At 46.8% G+C, this 15,047-nt stretch overlaps 1 protein-coding gene across 1 annotated transcript in view; it reads left to right on the top strand.

Annotated features, from left to right (window-relative positions):
* Nucleotides 1-15,047, top strand: part of HKDC1 (hexokinase domain containing 1) — a 44,836-nt gene that overhangs the window by 15,677 nt on the left and 14,112 nt on the right. Inside the window, exons 6-12 of the mRNA XM_081074820.1 lie at nucleotides 437-536; nucleotides 2,707-2,890; nucleotides 5,816-5,971; nucleotides 7,044-7,277; nucleotides 8,102-8,406; nucleotides 10,098-10,243; nucleotides 10,315-10,434. Of these exons, the coding sequence (XP_080930946.1) occupies nucleotides 437-536; nucleotides 2,707-2,890; nucleotides 5,816-5,971; nucleotides 7,044-7,277; nucleotides 8,102-8,406; nucleotides 10,098-10,243; nucleotides 10,315-10,434 (1,245 nt within the window). The remainder of the gene's footprint in view (nucleotides 1-436; nucleotides 537-2,706; nucleotides 2,891-5,815; nucleotides 5,972-7,043; nucleotides 7,278-8,101; nucleotides 8,407-10,097; nucleotides 10,244-10,314; nucleotides 10,435-15,047) is intronic.

The following is a 15,047-nucleotide window of genomic DNA, read 5'->3' on the forward strand; positions in this document are numbered from 1 at the left end:
TGTGGTGCAATAACTCAGGTGAGTTGGCAGAAAGGTGCTGCCCGCAGAGAGCACTTGGCTGAGATGTCCCGATAGATGAGGACTTTGGTGTTTTTTCCTGAAAACACCATTGCTCCCAGGATAAACACGCTTTCCCCGGGGTCCTCAAATGAGGGCTAGAGTCTTGGTAGGCTGTGCATATTTCCACTGCACAGAGGCCTTCAACCACAAAGCAGGAGCATGGGTTCCCCTCTTCAGCTCCCACCTGCTCTTTCTTTCCCCTAGACCCCTGAACCTCGACAAAGGCCTTGCATCTTCCAGGCAGGCCCCGCGGGCAAGATCTAGTGATCGTCTCACCCAGTCACCTTCACTGCTTTTGCTTCCTGCGTGGAGAAAGGTAAAGGGCTAACGTCTTTTTCCCACCTGCTGACGCCCTCTTGGGCTTATGTTCCAACAGGACATCGACGTAGAGATCCTGGCCTTAGTCAATGACACCGTGGGTACCATGATGACGTGTGCTTATGACGATCCCTACTGTGAAGTTGGTGTCATCCTTGGTAACTCAATTTGACTTGCTTTTTTTTGGGGGGGGAGGGAGTTGTGGGGGAGGGGCTGGTGTGGGGCTTAGTTTCAGCAATCGCTGAGTAACTTCCGTGGAAGGGTATTGGTACTTTCTATCTAGGAGAAACAACATAGGAAGATGAACATGAATACACGCATGCACCGATTCATTCAACAAGCATTCACTTGGGTGCCTATTATGTCAGGCCTTGTGCTCTGTATTGGGTTCTCAGTGGTGAGTTAGCACTCAAAGGTCCCTGGACTCACAGAGCTTTCGGTGGGGCAGTGGGTGAAAGGGCAAAACAAGGCCTAAAGGTAATTTCAGGTGGTGGTTAGTGGGATGAAAATGAAGCAGGGTGGTGTGACTGAGCATGAGTGGGGTAGGGTGGTCAGGGCAGGCCTTCTGAGGGGTCACATCTGAGCAGGAACCTCAGTGATGAGGAGGAGGGAGCAGAGAGGAGATCATGAGGAAGAGAATCCCTGGCAAAGAAAAGAGGAAGCGTATGGCTTCTGAGATGGGAAGGAGTCCAGTGCTTGAGGAACCCCAAAAGGCTGACTGGGGGCTGAGTCAAAGTGAGTGAAGGCTGAGGGGAGTAGGCTGTTCAGGTTGGAGGGAGTGGACGGGACTGGGCAGGCTGTACAGAATGGCCACGGCCACTGTAGGGTCTTTGGCTGCTACCCCTAGGGATCCAGGAAGGCCTGGAGGACTTTGGTGAGGGATGATAAATGGGGTGGGTGTGTACTTTTACAAAAGCTCATTTTGGCTGCTGTGTGGAGAATCAACTACTGGGGGCAAGAGTGGAAGCCAGGTGACCAGCCAGGAGGTCATGTGCAGGCAAGATGGGTGGAGGCCTGGACCAGAGAGGTGACAATGCAGTGGAGGTGTGCGGTGGAGGGGTCCCTGGGCTGGGAGGGGCTCTGCAGGAGGGGTCTGTTAGAAGGCTATTTAGGGGACAATAAAGCTATGGATTGGATTCATAGGCTGTTCTTGAGTATACCCTTCCACTTCCCCGTTCCTTACCACCATTGGGAAGTTTTCTGAATTGCTTTTTCTTAATTTCTGACCACATTCTCCTCAGCCTGACTTTCCCAAAGCATACAATCTTTATACCTGAGTGCCTTCATCTGCTCTCCCATTTCTGGAGCCCCACACCTCAGGAGACGAGCACTTGCCAGTCACAGCATCCAGCTAGTGTCCACTGTGTCTATCTTAGTGACAATGTCAGGTAACCCGCAGATTGGGTGCCATGCCCAAATGGTGTTCATGCTTTTCTGAGAAAAGCTTCTTCCAAATATTGTATTACATTCTGCTTCTCTGCATTTCTTATTTCTCATGTTGGCTTTAAAATCCTCAGGCCAGAGTACCAACCAGGGGAAGATGCTTAAAAAAAAAAAGTTTCTTCTTCTTTTTTTTCTTTTTTAAAAAAACAAAACAGCTTTATTGAGGCATATAAAATTTCTCCTGTCTTAGGTGTACAATTCAATGAATTTTAATAAATTTGCAGAGTTTTGTAACCATCACCACTATCCAATTTTGGAACATTTCCATCATCCCAATTGGCCCAAACAGATTGTGCCCATTTGCAGTCACTTCCTGGTACTTGGAGTGTTTGAGGCATTTCCTCGGAGTGATTTTGTGTTTGAATAATGGAGTGTTGCTTTCTTAGGTGATAGCTAATCACTGTCAAAGATAAGGTTGTAGCTTATGCTAGAACAGTTTGTGACAGGCCATGAGGAAAGCGTATTTTTAGTATCAAATAGAGAAGAGGGTTAAGTAGCTTCAGGAAAGGATTTTTAAAAATTACTGTGGGTTGGTGATTTAAAAAAAAATATCTATAAGGTTGAGGTGAACTCACCCTCCTCTCTGTAAATGTGCTTTGTCAGCTCTCAATACATATTCATCAGACACTTTTCACAATTGACTCCATTCAGAACAGCATACAATCAACACCCTGAGGAGTAGAGACTCCACATGTCAGCTTTAAGTCTCAGGAACTTCCCGGGCTTGCCAAAGGAAGCTGCTTCCCTCGGCGAGAACCAGTCCCGGGAGTGGATCAGAGGCACTCGGTGGTGCCTGGGGAGGACTCTCAGGCAGATGAGTCCTGTCTGTGATGCTCAGCCAGGCGCCCTTCCTTCTCTGCATATTCCCTCTGACCCCTTGTTCAGGCACCGGCACCAACGCGTGTTACATGGAGGACATGAGCAATATTGACCTGGTGGAAGGCGACGAGGGGAGGATGTGCGTCAACACCGAGTGGGGGGCGTTTGGAGACGATGGCGCCCTGGAGGACATCCGCACCGAGTTTGACCGGGACCTGGACCTCGGCTCGCTCAACCCCGGGAAGCAGCTGTGAGTCCCCTCATACTCTCACCTTCGCATCAGCCCCAGGAAATACCCAAGCACTCGGGGACACTTTAGCCCTGGGAGGCTTTGTCGTGGTGACTAGTTATCCATCACAAGAGTTTTTGAGGCAAAGCTTGTATTTCAGTTTCATTGGACAGATGAGGACACAGAAGCCTAGGATATGATTTCCCCTAGGTCATACCCTAATTCTAAATTCAGTCCATATTTTTGGACCACATGTGTGAGGCAGGGGACATAACAGCTGGAAACCAGGTGACTCGGGTCCTGCCCTCTTGGCTCATTTGGAAGAGTGGCCACATAACAAACCAGTGCTGCCCGAGGAAGCAGGACTCAGCCACATTCCAGTGCTCCTGGCCACCCTACTTTCTGACTCACACAGTACCCGGTGGGACTCCTTCCCAGCCTCAGGTGTCATGCAGCCTTTCTCAGCTCTTGTCCCACACTCACCTGTGGGAGAACTGTTTACTAATGGGGTGTTATGTGCATTGCTCCAGCCCCAACCCTGGGAACAACCATTTTGGCTCAGTTCTGTCTGCATGCTGAGCTCCCCGAAGGCAGGCTACACGTGTGATTTTTATTTCCTTTCTATACATAGTGTCTTACACGTTATTGCAACTCATTAAGTATCTGCTGAATGCAAAAAAATATTTAAAATTTAAAAAATTATTTCAGACTTATAAAAAGTTGTGAAAGAAAATTGTACAAAACTCCCCTTCAGTAACTATTCAGTAACTATTCAGATACTATTCAGTAACTATTCAGTAACTATTCAGATTCCCTTAATAGTAACATTCTCTGTATGTTTGTGTGTATATGTATATATAATACATATAAAATACACATGTATATAAAGTACACATGTATATAAAATACACTGTATAAAATTATTTTTTCTGAGCCATTTAAGTTGCAAATATAATATCCCTTTACTCCTCGATACTTCAGAGTGTGTTACCTGAAAACTAGTGCGTTCCCTTAACATAACCAAAGTGCAGTTATCAAAATTAAGAAATTAACACTTAATCAGTTCTAATATCTAATTTATAGACCTTATTCAAAATTCACCAGCTGACTCGCTAATGTCCTTTATAAAAAAGAAAAAGAAATTGTCCAGGCTTCAATCCAGGACCACCCATTATATTAGTATTTTCCTGCTGGTCTCTTTAGCCTCCTTTAATCTTGAAAACCTCTGTAGTTAGCAGCTCTTTGTTTTTCATGATCTGGAAGCATAGAATTCATTTACTTTACAGACTGTCCCTCAATTTGGCTTTGTCTGTTTCCTCATGATTAGATTCAGGTGAGGCATTTTTGGCAGGCGTATCCACAAGTGATGTGTGTCCTCTTCAGTGCATGACACCTGGCGGCACATGTTCGTTCTGTTACTGGGGACGCCACCATGAATCACTTGGTTACGGGGACACGCAGCCAGTTTCTCCACCATAAGGTTATTCCGATTCCCTCTGTAATGAATAAGTATCTGGTGAAGAGATACTTTGAGGCCATGTAAAGACCTGTTTCTCATTAAACTTTCATTTTCTAGTTTTAGCCTCCACTGATGAATTTCTAAGTCCATCATTCCCTCTATGTTTATTGTTATTCTGCTGTAAGGAAGAGCTTTCCTAGCCCCTTCACTTATCTGTTTATACTAATATGGACTAATGGATTTTTAAATTTTTATTTCATGGGTTATAATTTCTTCCTATCATTATTTATTTTGATGTTCAAATTTTTTCAGATTTGGCCAGTGGAAGCCCCTGCAGGCTGGTCCCTATGTCCTTTTGACATGTTCTCATCACTTTCTCTGGCGCAGTAAGATGCTCCAGGCTCATTGTGCATTTTTCCAGCCATTGTGCATTGAGCAGACATGTTTTCAAGAAGCCCTGGTGGATAAATATTTTAAGTACCTCCCAGAAATCATTCAAACATAGAACTGAACAGCTGGAAAGTAAATTTCTGCTTTGGATGTGCCTGCTCCCCAGCACACACCCATTTCCCTGGTGACACAGAACAGTCACAGCCCAAGGAAGTGGTGCCTGCTTTCTTAGGCTTTGTCATCCCGTTCCTCTCCATGTCCCTTAAAATAAATTCCATTTCCCCAAAGTCAGCGTGGATTTCTTTTCTTTCGTCTTCTGTTTCTGCAATGCTCTGACTTTTTACAATGAAATAGATAAAACTGATTAGGAAACAGGTTGCCTGTAATTTTGTGCCCTATTATATATGGAAAATAAACACTGTATTTAATAGTTTACCTGGGAAACAATTAGTAATTGCTTCTTAGATGCAGACTCAGAGTCTAGGTTTGGGTAGTCTCCTGGGATAGTTCATCCACATGACTGTAGAACCTTTCTGGGGCTCTCCAAGCCCTGCTCACAGACACAGCGTCTTTCTTGGGCAGAAGGATGGTGTAGGAGTTGGAAGCATCTGAAATGTGGTTTGTCATGGCATGGTTGGGAAAGTACGTGAAGGCTCTGCGGTTAATTCCTAAAACCTAACATGAGAATGGCACCCCCCTTGTCTACGGCCATACCACCCTGAACGCGCCCATTCTCGTCTGATCTCGGAAGCTAAGCAGGGTCGGGCCTGGTTAGTACTTGGAGGGGAGAATGGCACCCCCATGGCCAGGGGGGTTGAGATAAAGATTCTTGGAATCAAATGCTTTGTGAGCAGGAAGGAATCTTAGATCGCCTCTGGTTTAGTCCTCCCCTGTTATAGGTGAGGAGAGTGGTTCGGTGAGGATAAGTGGGCTCCCGAGCACACTCCAAGCTGGGACAGGGACTTGGGCCTTCTGCCCCATGGAGCGGCCCTCCCACCACTCGTGCTCATGACTACGGGCCATGGCTCATGGGCTTTGGGAAAGGGTGCTGCACAACCAAAGCCATTGCTGCCACTGATCTGTTCTCCAAATTGTAGGTTTGAGAAGATGATCAGTGGCCTGTACTTAGGCGAACTCGTCAGGCTCATCTTACTGAAGATGGCCAAGGCAGGCCTCCTGTTTGGTGGCAAGAAATCCTCCACTCTCCTCACTAAGGGCAAGATTGAAACACGGCACGTGGCTCTCATGGAGAAGTAAGCCGCTGGCTGGGTCCCTCCTACCGTGACTCTGCAGAGGGATGGGGTGGGTGGCCAGGTGTGCTATGCTCATGGTGGTGGTACGCAGAGGGGCCCAGGTCTTCCTTATTCCCCAGGATGATTCAGATTTGGGCACAGATGCAGGTGGGTCAGCAAAGCTGGCCGAAACTCACATGTGGCTTCTTGTTGGTTTCATCAGCCTAGGATTTTGCTGATGGAGATCCATCCCCTGCCTCATGTTTTGCTGCCTTCTTTCACCCTACAGTGGAGATTTATAACTTTTTTAGGGTCGCTGACCCCTTTGAGAATCTGATTCAAGTTCTGGACCCTTTACCCCCCAATTGTATATTTGCACACAGTTTTGCTTATAATGCCAGGGTCTCCTTTGACCCCTGGAATCCCAGTTAAGAACTCCTGCTATAGGAAGAGCCTTCTCTACCTGGTACTGTTGGGGACTAGCTTTGGCTTTGAGGCCTTATACACAGGTCCCTGCAATGCGGGCTCACCCCAGTCAACTTGGGGTCCTGTTCCTCTGGCGTAGAAACCCTGGCATTACCTGGATTTTGTAGTTTACTAGATTAACTGATCTAAGTGGCATCTGACTCTCAGAGACTCTGACTCTCAGAATCTGTGCAGAGCTTGGCAGGGACTGAGTTTCAGAAAAAGGCAGTATAGTATAGGGTGAGTAAAAGGGTGGGTCTTGTACTCTAACTGCCTGAGTTCAAATCCTGGCCCTCACACTTACTAGCTGTGTGACTGTGGACAAGTTACTTACTCTCTCTGTGCCTCAGGGCTCGCTTCCGTACAATAGGGGAACATGGTACTTCCCCCAGAACTGTGGTGAGGATTGAGCTAATCCATGTCAAGTTTTTAGACAAATGCCTGGCACATAGTGAGTGTTCAATAAATGGGGACTGCTATGACCATTGGTGATATTATTATCGTCATTCTATTACTGTGTGCCAGTGTATTTATTTTCAGCATTCTGAGAGGTGAGAAAGCTGGTTCTCTGAGGGGGACTCCCATGGAATGGAAAAGTGTAGTCCCCTCATTCCTGTCCCCTGGCCAGGTATAAAGAAGGCCTTGCCAATACAAGAGAGATCCTTACGGATCTGGGCCTGGAGCCTTCGGAGGCCGACTGCATTGCGGTTCAGCACGTCTGCACCATCGTCTCCTTCCGCTCAGCCAACCTCTGTGCAGCGGCCCTAGCAGCCATCCTGACACGCCTCCGGGAGAACAAGAAGCTGGCGCGGCTTCGGACCACGGTGGGCGTGGACGGCACACTCTACAAGATACATCCTCAGTGAGTGCTACCTGCCAGCCCACCCCCCCAACAAAGGAGTCTCCCCTGGAGCAGAGCCCCAGTGTTGTTTCTAAACTATGCTTCTCTGGGTTGCGGGAACCATCCATCTCCTACTGGTTCTGAGAATATAGGGGAAAGGGTAAATTTAGAGACTACGTCCATCTAGTTGGCTGGGTTGCTTTGGGGGAATCATTCTTAAAGAAATATTCTGCTAATGCCAGTTGCCTGACTAGCAAGGCCACCCATCTGTGTGTTTATCCATCTATCCATGTAGTCATCTATCTATCCATTATCATTGAATATCTGTTATGTGGTAAGATTGGAATGTAAGATATACCCAGTTATAGATGGGGAAAATTGAATTGGTAAAGGTTTCCAAGTTCATATGAAAGATACTGGTAGGAAAACACAGGGAAATGAGAATTTCCCAGAAAGCAGGAGAGTGAAAGCCCCTGTGGCTCTCAGAGGTGTATTAGAAGTCAGGTGGTTACACCCTGGAAAAAGCTGGGGAAAGAACCTTTCCCCTTTGGGCAGAGATGCTATTCAGCTAATACATTATGCATGGACATGCCCTACTGGTTAACATATGAGCGATAAAATAGCCACTTCTTTGAGCCTCCCAAATGTCCCACCCACTTGCTCCAACTGCCCTAGCCCCTCCACCTTCTCATCCCTCTTCTTCACCCCTTTAGCAACTAAAGAGGTGAGCCCTGGCCTAGCAGGGCTCCTAGGACCCCATTCCACTGCTACCCTATGTCTGCTCCCACTGGCTGGGCCCAGGCCTTTATGATTGTTACCTATTTTCCCATCACCCCTGCCTTCAGATACCCCAAACGCCTGCACAAGGTGGTGAGGAGACTGGTCCCGAACTGTGACGTCCGCTTCCTCCTGTCGGAGAGTGGCAGCACCAAGGGGGCCGCCATGGTGACGGCGGTGGCCTCCCGCGTACAGGCCCAGCGGAAGCAGATTGACAGGGTGCTGTCTTCACTGCGGCTGACCCCGGAGCAGCTCGTGCGTGTGCGGGACAAGATGCGGGCGGAGCTGGAGTACGGGCTGAAGAAGGACACCCACCCACTGGCCACGGTCAAGATGCTGCCCACCTATGTGTGTGGGATGCCGGACGGCACAGGTGGGCCCTGCACAGCTCCTTCCTCTGACTGGTCCCCCAGGGCTCCCATCAAAAGTCCTTACATCCAGTAAGGCTTTTTGTTTTAAGAGCTTTGGCTTCTTGTCTGTAATGGAGGAAGGGGGAGTAGGGTAGACGGTTGGTGCTTCTGAATATATTTGCCTTGGTTGATCCAAGGCAATTGCAGTGAAAGAATACCCAAGTGAGGGTACGTGTGTGTCTGTGTAGTTGAGAATATGGAGTGTACCCCATGTTGTTGGCAAACGGGACCCAAATGCTGTCTCCTGGGTACTTGGAGTTGCCTGGCCTGTGCTCCTGCCTACTTCTCTGCCTCTCTTCTCCCCTGGGGCTTGCCTCTCTTGCTGTCCTCTCTCATCGGTATCTGCCCCTGACTGTCACAACCCCTGATCCTTCTTCCTGGTCCGCTGTGATCAGCTGAGAGGAGCCACTCAACAGTGCAGGCAGTCCTTTAGATAAGTTACTTCATGACAATTAATTTATTAGAAACCAAAAACAACAAAAGAACAAGACAAACAAATGAGAAACAAAAACTCATAGATAAGTTACTTCATCTCTATAAACCACGTGAACCTCGCCCAGAAATAACAACCTTTGTGAAATGCTTTATGTCTTGTAGTTGGCTTTTGAACCTTTAATTTCATTTTCTCGTCACCACCATTTTGTATGTTACAGAAAGAGAAAATGATTCTCATTTTATGGATGTCAAAATGGAAACTCAGAGAGGTTAGATGACATGGTCAAGGTCACACAGCTGTACTTTGGGTCTCTCAACGGCAAAGATCTTCTCCAGATCTTCCTTTGAGTCTACAAGGGGGGAAAAAACTGAGAGCAGAAAAGACACTGTTCAATTATTCATTCCTTCATCCCTTTTATCCTCCTGCCTCGTTTTTCAAACTCTCCTTAAGCACCTACTATATGTCCAGCTGTGTTCTAGGCACAGTGATAGAGCAGTGAGGAAAACACAAGTCCTTATTCTTGTGGAGTTTACGTTCTGTTAGGCTGGCAGGCAGTCAACAAGCACGGTAGGATGCTGTGTAAGGACAGGGGCTATGAAGAAAAACGGAGCAGGGTAAGGGGTAAGAGAGCTGGCTGGGACTGATCCAAGGGATAGCAAAATGACCAGTGCGATTAGAACAGAGTGAGTGGGGCAGAGAGCAAGGTGAAGGCTTCCCAGAACAGACTGTGCTGCTCTGCGATGTTGGCGAAGTGAGAGGCAACGCATGGTATTGGGGGTCGCACTTGATACGGTTTCTTATTAGTCAGGTGCGGGTGTGGGTATCTGGGAAGGGGAGAACAGGAACAGGAAGAATCGTTTCATGCCAGTGATGAACAATTCCTCTAGGCTGTACAGACAAGACGGAATCACTTCCCAGAGTACACTGCAGTCAGGGTAGCCTGGCCCGGACGCAGCCTCAGAGGCTCCTTGGGCATACGTGTCACGCGCGGCCTTTACTACATACCAGGAAGTCAGGCTGGCCTCAGGCAGGCCCCAGGTGCCTGCCCAGGGCTCCCATGCCGAGCTCCGTGACCACCCCACTCCTCTGGCCTGGGAGCCCCTGGGGTGCAGGCTCTGGTCTGCTCCATTTCTGCACCTCCTCGCCCTGCCAGTGCCTCCCCACGGCTCCCTACTGTGTGCGTGCCTGTGGAATGCAGCCCCACTTTCTCCACCACAGAGAAAGGAAAGTTCCTCGCCCTGGACCTCGGGGGAACCAACTTCCGCGTTCTCCTGGTGAAGATCAGAAGCGGGCGGAGGTCGGTGCGAATGTACAACAAGATCTTTGCCATTCCCCTGGAGATCATGCAGGGAACCGGCGAGGAGGTAAAGGCAGGCTGGGGTTCCTGCTCCGCGGGCACCGCCAGCCCCGTATGACGGGCACTCTCTCCCTGCAGCTGTTTGACCACATCGTGCAGTGCATCGCTGACTTCCTGGACTACATGGGCCTCAAGGGAGCCCAGCTGCCCTTGGGCTTCACGTTCTCCTTCCCCTGCCGCCAAACGAGCATCGACAAGGTACGACAGCCCCGCCAGACTCGCCCCCAGCCCGCTGGGCTTCCCTCCTCCACCAGTGGAATCTCAAGAGACCTGACTTCATTTCATTTGGGGGCCTTAGGCTCAGGGCCACTGGGGAAACATGACGCAGGATTTTTACCATTTTAATTTTTTCTGTTTATTATGTTGCATTTTCATTATTTTTTTTGGATTGAAATTCACAAAAGAATTGAGGATAGTATACAATAGAGAGTATACATCAGAGTACTGTTAAAAGAGAGGCGAAGTCACATTATGGAGAGATAGAATGAGGTAACGACCAGTTAAGTCCACTTGTAACACTCAGGCCGTCGTATGTGTGTCTTTCTGGGCACTGAGTGTAAACGGATACACAATGGCTTGCGGGGTTTTTCTCGTTTGATGTACAAAACCTTACCAGTGCGTTAGAAGAAATGCCTTTCTTTCTTGATATTAGACTTTCAGAAGGAATTTATCACATGGACACTTATTTAGTTGGCACTGAAGAACATCAAGGATAATAATTTTAATACAATATTCATAATAATTTAGAAACATGTATGACAAGGCCTTTCTTGGAATGCTTGGATAAAAACACCATTCACCAGCTCATGGAGTATGGAGCTCCCTGTCTCTGATAGAATCTCACCAAGCGAGGCATAAAAGCAGAATGTCACTCCTGAGTATCCAGGGAGGACGCTGGTCGGCGTAGCAGGTCAACCAGAGAGAGCTCATGACAATATCGAGAAGAATGGCACCAGAGATTTGTTAAGATTTTGTCTAATCCACTGTTTTTGTTTTGTTGTATTGTGCTTTTTACCACTTCTTATTGTGGTAAAATATATATAACATAAAACTTACCACTATTTTTAAGTGTACAGTTCTGTGGCATTAAGCACATTCAGGTTGCTGTGCAACCTTAACCACTATCCATTTTCTGAACTTTTTCACCTTCCCAAACAACCTCTGTCCCCATTAAACAGATAACTCCCAATTCCCCCTCCCCGCCAGGCCCTGACAACCACCTTTCAACTTTCTGTCTCTGTGAATTTGAACACTTTAGGTACTCCACATAGATGGAATCATACTATAGCCTTTTGTAACTGGTTTGTTTCACTTAGCATAATGTCCTCGAGGTTCATCCATGTTGTAGCATATGTCAGAATGTCTTTCGTTTTTAAGGCTGAATAATATTCCATTGTGCCATATACACTGTTTTTAATCACCATTTTGCCGTTAAGAGAAATGGAGAGACAGAGAGGTTAAGGAAGTTGTCCAAGTTGCCACACTTATAAATGGTGGTGGAGGGCTCCAACCCAGCACATGGCTCTGAGAGCCCAGGCTCTCGCATTCTGCCCTTGTGGGGCCCAGGGCCCAGGCGGCATACTTTCGATGCCAGTGTTTGTGAACCATTCTGATTTTGATGCACAGTAAAACTGCACATATATAATTAAAAACCCCCAAAATCAAGAAATAATACTTATCCTTATTGTGTGCATTACGCTCTATTTCCTATCCTATTTTATTTTTCACATGAGGAAATCGAGGCATGCAGGTCTCATCTGATGGGTAGGTGCAAAATCAGAACTGAAAGGGAGCTCTCCAGGGCTCTGAGAACACCATGGAAACAAACGCTTCAGCAGGCCCCTCCCCACCCCACTCCAGTCGTTCAGAGAATGGGGAAAAATGGGCTCAAAAGACTGAATTATTGGGTAATAAGGCTGACCTCTCAAAATGAAAAATGCCAGAACATTAAGAGCCGGAAGATCTACTTCTCAAGATTTCATTTCTGAAACACGTGCCCAAGGAGAAAGGAACAAGGGTGTTCCCTGCAGCACTGCTTTTTAATCATGAAAAATGAGCAATCACCCAAATGTCTGGCAATGGAGAGTGACTAAATAAATGAACTATAGTGTATCAATCACGTGGAATTCATCACTTAATTTTTATTTAACACACACAGCCATCGTGCTGGCTCTGTGCCAGACAGCATTCCAAGTGATTCACACATATTTCCTACCCCGTTGGGAGACAGCAGGGTCTAACAGTTACGAGCATGCAGGGGTCTGGGACCTCATTGCTCGGTTTGAATCTGGGCTTTTCCGCTTACTGGCTGTCCGACCTTGGGCAAGTTATTTGACCCCTCTGTACTTTGATTTCCTCATTTGAAAAATAGAGATAACAATAGTACTTATTCTACAGGTATGTTTTGTGAATTTTTAAAATTTCTGTACAATTATATTTGTGGAATATTTTGCTCAATGAAGGAATGTGTCAGATCCATATTGACTGACCTGGAAAGGTCTAGAGGACACATCGCTGAGTGAAACAAATTGCAGCAGTCCACACACGGAACAAATTCATTTAAAAATACATGTAAACACAAAAAGGCCCAAGAGTATTCATATCAGACTGATAATACAGGTTACCTCTCAGATTGGGGAGATAGTTAGAGGGACTTTATCATTATTAGGAACACTTTAGTTTTTTACAAGGGCAATGCATTCCTCTATTGCTGCTGCCATTAATAACACAGGTAACCCCCATATAACACGGTTGTTAAGTTCCTAAAAATGCTGTTATGCGAGTCCGTGTTATACGACACAAAGAACTAGTACAAAAAAGGGGGTTAGATTCCAAAAATTAAAAAAACATACTATTATATTTTTATAATTAAGAGAAATACCTTTATTAAAGCAATTTTCACCAAAAGTATAACATATTAATATGTATTAAATAATGTTTTCGGGGCCGGCCTGGTGACTCAGGCAGTTGCAGCTCCGTGCTCCTGACTCCGAAGGCTGCCGGTTCAATTCCCACATGGGCCAGTGGGCTCTCAACCACAAGGTTGCCAGTTCAATTCCTCGAGTTCCTCAAGGAATGGTGGGCAGCACCCCCTGCAACTAAAATTGAACATGGCACCCTGCGCTGAGCTGCCGCTGAGCTCCCGGATAGTTCAGTTGGTTGGAGTGCGGGCTCTCAACCACAAGGCTCCGGGTTCGACTCCCACAAGGGATGGTGGGCTGCGCCCCCTGCAACTAGCAACGGCAACTGGACCTGGAGCTGAGCTGTGCCCTCCACAGCTAAGACTAAAGGACAACAACTTGAAGCTGAACAGCACCCTCCACAACTAAGATTGAAAGGACAACAACTTGACTTGGAAAAAAAAAGTCCTGGAAGTACACATTGTTCCCCAATAAAGTCATGTACTCCTTAAAAAAAATGGAAAAAAAATAGTGTTTTCTTCGTCATCACTACTAAGCATTGTTAACGGACGGCGTTTTCTTTTTGACAAGATATCTTCATCCTCTGAACTTAATACTCCACAAACAAAATGGATTTAAAATTCTAATAAATTTTAAAATTCTGCAGTCAAATCTGATATGACATCCACGCTTGAATGAAAAATTTCAAATGAGATACCTTTTGCTCTTAAAAGCTCTTATTATGCTCCATGTTGTTCGGGATTTCCCTAATTTTGAATGAGATATTTTTTGCTCTTAAAAGCTCTTATTACACTCAGTGTTGTTTGGGGATTTCTCCAATTCTCAAACTGTGTTAGAGTGAAACCATGTTATAGAAGTGCCATAATACGGGGGTTACGTATACACCATGGGGAAAGGAGCCACATGCAGCTGTCCACAGGCCTGAACGATCAGCAGATACCAGGACACAGCTTCTCCTCATGACCCAGGACACTGGGCCCCCAGGCCTCTCTCTCCTGGAAGTTGATGGGCTCATGAAGACACAGCTTAGAGGGAGGGGGAGACCAATGGAACGAAACCACCGATTTGGGTATAAAAAAAGAGTCTTTTAAATTTAAAATTTTGGGGCTGGCCCTGTGGCTCAGGTGGTTAGAGCTCCATGCTCTTAACTCCGAAGGCTGCTGGTTCGATTCCCACATGGGCCAGTGGGCTCTCAACCACAAAGTTGCCAGTTCCCTCGAGTCTCGCAAAGGATAGTGGGCAGCTCCCCCTGCAACTAGGATTGAACATGGCTGCCGCATGAGCTGCCGCTGAGCTCCCGGATGGCTCAGTTGGTTGGAGCGCATCCTCTCAGCCACAAGGTTGCCGGTTCAATTCCTGCAAGGGATGGTGGGCTGCGCCCCCTGCAACTAGCAATGGCAACTGGACCTGGAGCTGAGCTGCACCCTCCACAACTAAGATTGAAAGGACAACAACTTGACTTGGATAAAAGTCCTGGAAGTACACACTGTTCCCCAATAAAGCCCTGTTCCCCTTCCCCAATAAAATAAAAAATAAAAATTTAAAATATTGTTTTGTGTAATTACAACTAATAAGAGAGACTTTTCAGTTGGCAGCGAATCTCTCATGTTCTACATATATCCAGCAGGAAAGGACCAAGGGAATCCAGCTTCCCAAGCACTGTGGAGAGCAGGAGGGGGCTTGGGGCTGAAGGCCTCAGATGAGGCGGGCCAAAGGTTGGGGCTTTACCATCAGAGTTGCTGGCCACCTCTCCTATTCCAGAGTTCTCCTATTATAAATATATATATATATATATATATATATATATGCTAATTTTAGGAAAACTAGAAAATATAGACATGCATAATCTTGAACCTGGAGTGAACCACTGTCAACCCCTTGGAATATGTG

The sequence above is a fragment of the Rhinolophus hipposideros genome (assembly GCF_964194185.1).
Source record: "Rhinolophus hipposideros genome assembly, chromosome: 15".
NCBI lineage: Eukaryota > Metazoa > Chordata > Mammalia > Chiroptera > Rhinolophidae > Rhinolophus > Rhinolophus hipposideros.